This window comes from Chaetodon trifascialis, chromosome 22 (assembly GCF_039877785.1).
Source record: "Chaetodon trifascialis isolate fChaTrf1 chromosome 22, fChaTrf1.hap1, whole genome shotgun sequence".
NCBI classification, from domain to species: domain Eukaryota; kingdom Metazoa; phylum Chordata; class Actinopteri; order Chaetodontiformes; family Chaetodontidae; genus Chaetodon; species Chaetodon trifascialis.
The window spans coordinates 20,976,026-20,986,149 of record NC_092077.1 but is presented as its reverse complement, the minus strand read 5'-3'; the positions used below and the strand labels follow the sequence as shown (position 1 = coordinate 20,986,149).

The window sequence follows — 10,124 nt, the reverse complement described above, 5'->3', positions numbered from 1 at the left end:
GTTAATCTTAACTTTTTATCATTTGGAGCAGAGAAAACAGGAAACTCAAAAAAAAACTATTTTACCTGTAAACTTTCTGTTAATATTCCTGATTGTTGACTTTTGCAGCCCTTTTTCTCTTCCTGTTACTGTCTGTTGTGACGTCACGTGACTTTGCCGATGTGTCATGGCTGCCACTAAAGAGCACAGTTAGCTAATCTCACCTTTAGCCACGTATTGATCCTCACCACGGCGCACTGGTTCCATTGATCAGCTGTTAATAAAGAGCAAACAGCACAATCGTATCTTTCAAAATTTATTGAAACTGTTGTAATATGATGAAATCAGAGTGGACATAAATGGTAGACGAACCTTGCATAGGTTACAGACTATGCCTCACCAACAAATGACAAACATTGCATACTGCAGCAAGAACCCAAATGAAAGAGATTCAAAAGAAGTGGCGGTGCAGATCTCAGCGGCCCAGCGGAGACTGAACGGTACAGTTATCATTTTATCTTCCGACGATGTCTCTGCCGGGACTGTCTTCATGGTCGGGATGAGACTTTGGCTTATGACTGTATGTAGGACGAGAGGGAACACACGAACTAAACGACAGCCCGGCCTCATCGCTCCCACAGCCGCCGATCCTCCAGGTGAAAATGCACCATTTTAAAATGGTTTTGTGGCGAGAGAAACAATGTCGCAATATCAATCATGTCTGTGTGAGCAGGAATTTATGATCAGCATCAGTTTATCTGAACGATAAGATCATGAGCCTCAGTCTCCAATCACAGAGGTTACCATGGCCACATGACAACGCGTCCTCTTTGTACTTCGAAAGTATCTTCATACTTCAAACCCTCAGTGCTTCGTCACCATCATCATCATCTTCATCATTGCTCGTGTCAGGCTTTGTAAGTCAGACATTCCTCTGAACGCTGTAACTGATGCAGAGCTTCTCAACCTGTTTCCTCTCAGCTGGCCTTCGTCTCTCTGAACTGAACTCCTTTGTGATCTTTGAACAGTACAAATAGTTTCAAGACATCAGACTTTGGGAAGTGATGACGCGCCTCACTCTTCATTTCAGATCATTTTGGGCCATTAACGTTAAAACTCAGGCTGAGAGCTCGTCCGTGGTCCTGGAAGCTGCAGCTGACCTGAACACAGAAGTTCTGATGTTCTTCCAGATGTTTAAGCGTCTAAATGTCTCTGAACTCTGTTTTCGGACTCACAGTGAGTTCATGAGTGAATTCAGTGGTTTCTTTTCAATTCAAGAATTTTTTGGCCCCAAAATATTTTTTCACTCTTTTAAAGCTTATTTTTTATTTCCTGTTAAAGTTGAACTGCATGTGAAGCGCTGTGAAAGTGCACCTGCATGAAGAGTCCAACAGAAACACACTGGCCCGGCTGAAATACTTTTGATTAGAAAACTGATCACTCAGCCTTTTGATAAATGAAAATAATGACAATACTAGCTCATTTATCTGAGCTACAGAAAAAACCCAGAGGAACTCAACTGAAGGAATCTTAGCAACTCGTGAGCTAAACCAAATACTTCATTAATAACACTCGTTGACAGATTGGTTTTTTACAGAAGCTGGTCCAGGTGGACAGAAAAAAGGTGTCGTCATTGCTCTGCAGCTCCTCAATTAATGCAGTCTATAAATACATCAAACCGAAGGAAGATATTTGTCTCTTCAAGGTTGAGAAACTCTGTGTGGATGACGTCAGCAGTCAGAAGATTTAACGGAGATCATTGATATGCAGCTCAGGTCGATCAGGTGATCGTCTGCAGATGAACCTTTTGATCATTTCTTGGCAGTTGGAAGCTTGTAAACGAAATCATATTAACTGTCGTCATGAAACTGGACTTGAATTTGGGAGGAAAAGTTTGTCTGTCCCTCGTCACTGAACACCAAACCAAACGTCCAAAGAATGAAAATAACACAGTTCTTTAAAACCGCTGTGAGCTGCTGACGACACGAAAATACTAGAAAACTGCATTTGGTCCCTTCGGTGGCGTCCGGTGCAGATATGTCGAAAAACTTTGGCCTAAAACACGACACGTTTGGACAAACGGGATTTAAACCACAAGACTAGCGACGACCCTGAAGCTGCTTTGAATCACTAATTTCAAACAGCTGTTGAAACACAGAACTTCTTTTTTATGTGATTTCATCCTTAAAAAAAGTTGCGATTTTTGTGAAAGTTCTTAATTTTGCTCCCTCAGACCGACTGCATGTTCAACATGTAGCACCTTCGTAGCTTTTATTTCATTCTCCATCTGACACTGAGACGTGAATTAAAGGGATTTTTTCCTTCGTGGTTAAACAGCAGTTTATGAACCTGCTGATGACACACAGCTGAGGCACACGAGACGTGAAGCGACACATCTGAGCTCCACGAGATGAAGAAGTCCACAATCCTTCAGGACCTCATGCAGTCCAGCTTCAAACAGCAGCACCGTGTGATCAGACCAAAGACAAAGACATGAACAGTTTTCCTCATTCAAATGACAAAGAATTCCAGACTACAGGTGATGCAGAATATAGAGAAAATGTCTCAGTATTTATCAAACTAACTGGATCAATCATTGTCTCTGTGGCTTGTTTAGAGGCGCTGCTGTTGGTCTGCAGCTGAACGGAGGAGAGCAGCTTTAAGAGGCCCTGCCCACCTGAACAGGTGTTTTCACTCATCCTGACGACTGATTGGACCTCAGTGCAGAGCTGCAGTGGAGTGACCTCACTGAGCAGACGCCCACAGACCTGAGAGGCCTGAAGTGAACACACCTGTGTGGGTGGAGGCTCACAGGTCAGCTCAGGTGGAGACACTGTGGTCAGCTCAGGTGGAGACACTGCGGTCAGCTCAGGTGGAGACACTGCGTCCAGCTCTGAGGACGCAGACGTTGGATCCAGGTCCAAATCCTCCTGCAGCTGCTGTCACTGCGCAGTTGTCGGCGTGTTTGGTTGGAACAGAAGAGCTGCAGACTCTTATGTAAGCAAGCCCTCTGACTCAGAGGAGACTCTGCGGTTTAGTGCTAACTAAAGCTTTTTTGGAAGTCTTTCCTTCAGCTCCGATCTGCCGTCTGCTCTCAGGCTGCTTCTGGTTTTCACTTTGTTGCTGCAAACTGACCCGAGAGCCAGAGCACGCCCTCAGTGCGGCTTCATGTAAAACGTCAGACGTGTTCAGCAGGACTCTGCACGTTCAGATGAAGCTCATGTTCACACGTTCAAAGCATTCTGCAGTATGAAGCGCTCAGTAACAGGCTGGGAGGGAACTCTGTGAGTGTCAGAGCTTCAGCAAACACGATTACGAGCCTGAACTTCTTCATTATTCGTGTTTTGGCAGATTCACCTGTCAGTCACCTGCGTTAATCCAAGAATCTGATTCCAAAAGAAATATGTTTCCATTTCAGCAGAAAAACCAGAAATCAGTCTTCTGCCTGGGTGTCCATGATGCATTCACTGACCTTCCTCATCTCATAAAGTCTGGAATTATCAAGTGGCCAGGTGAATTTCTCCTGTGGGATTAACACTCCACAGATCCCTCACTATTTAAAGTGGATATTTAGTCCCAGTGTGTCCTCACAGCTGAGTTTTAAAGTGTCAACACTGAGCGAGGAGGGAAGCTGGATGTGTGGGTGCTGCTGAGGATGAAGGCTTTCAGTGACGACTCATCGCTTGCAGCTGTCATTGTCATTTTTGAGTACTCACTGTAGTGTGAGATTGAAGCCAATAAGTCTTGCTTGCTGCATATTTCATCCAGATTTTTTTTGGCCAATACACCTTTTTCCTTTTTCTAACATCATCCAGATTGATGAGTCAGTCCTCGTGTTGCCGTCGTCCTCCTCACACGGACATGTGCTCCCCCACACCAACACAGCGGCAGCAGCAGCGCCATTTTGCTGGCGTGCAGAGTGACTAATGCCTGTGGTAATGTTCACATGAACGCTGAGTCGCTGCTGCTCTGCAGAGGAAACACGACGACGTTTACGCGCACAACAATTTTCCACTATTATTCTGAGTATGACAATATCCTGAATTGCAGCCTTTTGTGATTCAGATGCGGGACGTGCTGATGTTATTCAGCTTTCAGGAGCATGCTCTGGACATGCAGACGACACATTCAGCCAGTTTTTACACTCAGCTCTGTGCTGAACAGTTTGTAAGGCTGCAGGAGAGACTCATGCTCAAAAGGAAAGCCCAGATTTCTGCCCAGAGGGAGAAACACGGCTGCTTCTAAACACTGCCAAAGACTTAGAGATCAACAGGTTTTTGAATGTGTGCAAACATCACAACGCCGACCGTTTCAAGAAGGCGGCGTCGTCACTACTGATGTCATTACGTTAATGTTATTATCACGTTAATCGGAGGCTGCACGGCTGCATGTAAAGAGGAACACTAATGGAATAGAAATATTGTCTCTGTGAACGTGAACGTGGCCGCTGACTGCTGCCACGGTGCTCAGGTTCATCATTATCTCTGCAGCAGCATCCTCAGCTGAGCATCCAGGCACAGCAAACATTTGTTTCCTCCTGATTTCTCCTTCATGTCTTTAGCCTCAAAAAACTGTCCAAACACTGAGGACATGTTGGACAATGTCAGCCTTAATGGAGCAGGTTGGACAGGTAGACACCGAGGGAACGGCTCGAGCAGAGCAGCTCATTGTTTTCAGTTTTTCCTGATTTTCAAAAGCCAGATTGCACCCAGATTTCTTTGGAAAGGAGCAGATCTAGTTTTTCAGCACTGTGTTTTGGTCCCAGAATCAGAGAAAGGCAGTGTTTTGTGCAGCCAGAGGACGCTGTTCAGCTCCTCCAACAGTGGCAGTTCAGAGAAAAAGCACCAGAGCTGATTTTCATGCTGCAGATCTGCAGGAGTCCTTTGAAATGTTGACTGCTGCAGTCGGAGCCGTAGCTTTAAATCCAGAGGTCAGGCGTCGGTGTTTGGACGTACACGTTTTCTCTATTACTCCATCAACTCCATCAAATCACAAACCAAAACTAAATGTTCCTCCTCCTGAAAACACACGAAGGACTTCTGACCTGAGGATTTAAACCTGACTGCAGCTCTGTCTGCAGATGTTTGGTCACGTTTTGATCTGTGCTTTTGTTGAAAATCGAAAACAAGGAGCTGGTGAACTGGTCACGCAAACTTTGCACTCGTTACTACCAAAAACACATCTGTGCAACCCTGCCTCCTGGAAATGATGTTTATATTGACCAACATGATCACGGTCTGGATTACTTTCCCAGCCAACGTTTGTTTGAGTGAATGAAACGGCACGTTAAGCATTTATTTAGGACTGTGAAACCAGAGTCCAGGCGGCCTGGATGTGAAGCCAAGATCGTGATTTCATTCAATGTGAACAAAAAACCTCAGGTCTCAAATCACTGCTGACTTTTCCATCATGATCCTTCCTGATCCTTCCTGAACATTAACGAGTGCAGGCTGAATAATGCTGCCTTCACGATGAGTGGGACAAATGAGATATGTTGTCAGTAAAAATATGATCAGTATCAACATTTTTGCAATTTGCCAGGTTTGTTAATTCCTAACATTTCCTCAGTATGTTGATAGAAAATGGAATTTGGCCGTTTCCCTCAAAACATAGTAGCTGTAGTCATATATAAACATCATTGCTAGGAGACAGGGCTGACAAGTAAAAAAACACCAGAGGTAGCCCCCAGAATTAGCTACTGTTGCTAACTATCCAATCAAAGCCATGTTTTTCTGAATCAAGCTACACAGACGAGGTGCTAAATCAGAATGGTGGAGGAAGATGTTGAAGTAGAATCGTGCTATATATGAAGTTCTAAGTTCTACATGTTCATTACCGTAGATGATTGGGTTGTTGCCAGTTGGCTAACATTACAGCTAGCTTGGTTAGCCTCCTGGTTGCCCTGTGAATAGACCTGTACAGTTAGCTTCAATGGTTAAGCCCACAGGCTAATTTCCATGTTTATTTTCATTTGGTTTCATAGACACAAGTTTTTTGCAGATCTCGTATAGTTAGCTAAGCCAAGGGGCTAAATCACGTGTTTAGTTTGGATTTGGAGACATTTGAAATGGTAGTTTGGTGTTTCCCTAACCAGCCAGCAAATAGCTAGCTGGTTAGCTGTCCACTGCCCCGTGAATAGGTGCTCATGTATTATGCAGACTCAGAGTCAGAACAACCACAATCCTGAGGAACGTCTTTCTGTGGATGTCAAACTGAAGCACCTACAGCTCACAGAAAAGGCCAGTTTCCCTTCAGTTTCTCTGCAAATGATCCACATGTTATCTTATCGGTCTCACTAATTGTGCACTGCAGCCATGTGTCATCAACCAGGCCCAAAATCTGGCCCCCCAATAAGGAACATGTTCATATGTCTATCGAAACGTAATCATCTGTAAGCGTCTTTGTTCTCCAGATGTGCAGGCAGTAGTGCATCAGGAGAAGATAAGCTGCACACTGTGAGCTCTGTGCTGTCTATTGTAACGGGAGGCACTTTACTCAATTCGATAATGAGACGGGGTTCAAGGCACTAGAAACTAATTTTAGATATATCTATGAAATTTGTTAGATATTACTGCTTTCCATCTTGAAACTGTCTAAAAGACAAATGCAAGGAAAAAAAATGGGGTCACAAATCACATAAAATGATCCCATGCACTCCAAGATCAAAGCTTTAGAGAAATGAAGAGGAGGATGGATTTTCTGAAATGTCTTTTTTTAAACAGATCGTCAGATACGTCTTTGAGTGTTTTTTCCTGTTTTTGTTTTTTTTTTCAGCAGATTTGTCCTCTTCAGCAGTTTAGCTCCGTCATGCACCGTCTCCTGTCGTTAGCTTGACAATAATGAGGAGAATCATCATCATCCTCATCCTCCCCCGGCTCCCGCGGTCCCTCCACAACTGCAAGCAATTTAATACTGTAGTCATGCATTAAGTATACATAGCTATACCATAGCTAATTAGGCCATAATGCTTTAGTATTTTGACATGCCATGATCTTCGTAAAAGAAGTGTTCCTGTTCCCTTAATGCTTTAACATTCAACACTTAATGCTTCAAAAGAACTTAAACGATAATAAATAGCCAGTGCACTTTTGGTGAAAACAAATGAGAGAAAAAATTGCGATTCCAGGAGAAGATGAAGGAAAAAATGTAAAAATAAAAATGAGGTAACGTCTTGTGCATGCCAATATAAGAGAGAAGAGAGTCTCCACATGCTTTTATATAAAGGAGCGTTGCATGGCATCATACAGGGAACCTCCGGCCGACCTGTAGCAGCAGCGGTGCAGATAATCCTCCACAAGGCTCGGCACGCTTCCTCTTTGTTTCTCATAAGGTGCCTGAAAAACATCAAACATCTGCCGCTGAGTTTTCCAAAATGTCCCTGGATGTGCTGCAGAACACCACGCCTGAACTTCAGCTGTAATCCAAACGTGTGTGTTCACGGAGAGCCGTCCTCAAACCTCAGCTGGGCAGTGGCGTCCTGATCGTTGAGTCTATTGCACAGAGTCTGGTCGGTGTCGGGGAGATGTTTTTGATAAATTCTTCTGTCAGTTGCAGATTGTTCCCTCGAGCTCTCAATATTTGAAGTTTGTTTAGTCACTTTTGAATTTCTATACTCTCAAACCTTTGTTAAATATGTTCATATCTGACACTGCAGTGTACTTTTACTCCCTCGTTCGTCTGTTTTACTTTGTTTAAGCTTGTGCTGATTTTCTGTTTCATTTCATTCTTTATTTCTCCTGTTTTTCTATGTGTTAAAGCTTTTTTCCCATCATGTTCAACACTCTTGATGGAAGGTTCTCCCTCAGGTTTACTATCTCTTTCCCTCAAATGACTTTCTTTGCTCTCTTCCTTCTCTCTTGTGGATCCATCTGTATTCATGAAAAGCTCCAGAACAAGATTTCCTCTATGAATAAGATGATCTAATCAATTCAAAACAAACTGTAATTCTATTATTTGTTCCACAATATCCAGGCAAAGTGAAGATGGTGACAAGATCAGAGAGGCAATCCATCATGAAGTGTCAAGATCCCATAATGTAACATGCCAACAACTACCATGAAGTCTGTTGTTCTACCAGGTAAAAGCTGGTTCATTTGGAGTGATCCAGATCAATCAGCAGAGGTTGAGCTATCCTGACTGTTGGTCCCTCATTTGGGGGTAAGCACCGAAACCTTAAACTTCTCATGATGCAACTCAATCTTTCATTGGACTCGCCTTGCAAACAGCCACATCTTTCAATCTCCACACCTCCAGCTTCTAACAGGCTTTTCTGTAAAAGAACAGCAAAAGAAATGTGGTCTCTGTGCCACAACCAGGATACCCTTAATGACATCACTATGACATCACTCGGGTTATTTTCTTTAGAGGATTTTATCCATCAGCAAACTGATCATCATGTCTGAAGTTCTTCTCCAGTTTGAGGAAATAAAGTACTTCAAAGGTACAGATTTCTAAAATTAGTGACTTATTTATCAAAAATGTTCCCCGACACCTGCTGATATTTGAACTATTGCCAAACAACTCTGTCATCGTCTTTCCATGAAAAACTGAGCCTCTGCCTTTAGATATTGATCATGTGGTGCCTCAAACTCCTTCAGTATTCACACGTTTGAACGAATCAATGCAGAAGAAGAATAAAATGCACCAATGGAGATAAAGCATCCAGATATTTCTACAATATGTACACCGGTGCGTCGGACGCCGCCTCACACGTCGGTGAGCAGCTTCCCCTTGTTCACACAGTTCTGGCTGGGCGCCGTGCAGTTAGCAGTCCTAAGGTTCGCTTCCCTAAAGTTATCAATGCTGTTGTTCATGTCCTCGTCTATCTCCATGTACTCCGACTTGCTGACCACCGAGGAGCTGCGGCGGCTCGAGTTGGTGTCCGACGCCAAGTTCTGGTTGCTGACATTGAGCAGCTGGGCCTGCTCCTCGCCCTCCGTCTCCCGGTGGTAGAAGTAGTTGAAATTGGACACGATGACGGGAACCGGGAGTGCGATGGTTAATACTCCAGCAATGGCGCACAGCGAGCCCACAATCTTCCCTCCGATGGTCACAGGGTACATGTCCCCATAACCGACGGTCGTCATGGACACCACGGCCCACCAGAAAGCATCCGGGATGCTGGTGAAGAACGACTCCTTCTCCTCGGCCTCGGCGAAGTAGACAGCGCTGGAGAACAAAATCACACCAATGAAGAGGAAGAAAATGAGCAAGCCCAGCTCCCGCATGCTCGCCTTTAGAGTTTGCCCCAGAATCTGGAGCCCCTTTGAATGTCGGGACAGTTTAAAGATCCTGAACACCCTCACCAGGCGGATTACCCTGAGAATAGCCAGAGACGTGGCCTGTTCCCCCCCTCCCTTCCCCTCTTTGTTGTCTTGGTCGTCAGCCAGCTCTGTTCCAAGTGTGATGAAGTACGGGATTATAGCCACAATATCAATAGAGTTCATCATGTTTTTAAAGAACGCCGCCTTGCTGGGACAAGCGAAAAACCGAACTATTAACTCAAAGGAAAACCAGATGATGCAGAGGGTCTCCACCACAAAGAAAGGGTCTGTGAGGACATTTGGTTTGTAATACACGGTGATGTTCCCCACCATCTGATGCCGCTCATTGGGATCCTCCTTCAGTTCCGGTAACGTCTCCAAGCAAAATATAACTATTGAAATAAGAATGACCATCACTGAAACGATGGCGATCCCCCGGGCGGGCCCCGAGCTCTCCGGATGCTCAAAGAGGAGCCAGATCTGCCGCTGGAACTCCTTCTCCGGCAGGGGCCGCTCCTCCTCCCGGATAAATCCTTCGTCCTCTCGAAACTTCTCCATGGCCTCCATGCCGAGTTCATAAAATTTTATCTCCTCTGAGAACATATCCAGGGGCACGTTGACCGGTCTTCTTAGTCTTCCCCCGGACTGGTAATAATACAAGATGGCATCAAAACTCGGGCGATTCCGGTCAAAGAAGTACTCGTTTCGTAAGGGGTCGAAGTAGCGCATCCTCTTCTTGGGGTTCCCAAGGAGAGTTTCTGGGAACTGAGCGAGAGTCTTCAGCTGGGTCTCAAAGCGGAGCCCTGAGATGTTGATGACCACCCGCTCGCAGCAGTCATGGTCGTCGTGGTCATCGTCGGGCGGGTAGGGGTCCTGTGGGTG

At 44.8% G+C, this 10,124-nt stretch overlaps 1 protein-coding gene across 2 annotated transcripts in view; it reads right to left on the bottom strand.

Moving 5' to 3' along the window:
• Positions 1-282: 282 nt before the first annotated feature.
• kcna1b (potassium voltage-gated channel, shaker-related subfamily, member 1b) overlaps positions 283-10,124 on the bottom strand; it is a 10,962-nt gene continuing 1,120 nt past the window's right edge. For both annotated transcript variants that reach the window (XM_070991581.1, XM_070991582.1), the window contains exon 2: positions 283-10,124. This exon is cut by the window's right edge. In XM_070991581.1, the coding sequence (XP_070847682.1) occupies positions 8,685-10,124 (1,440 nt within the window). In that variant the 3' untranslated portion in view covers positions 283-8,684.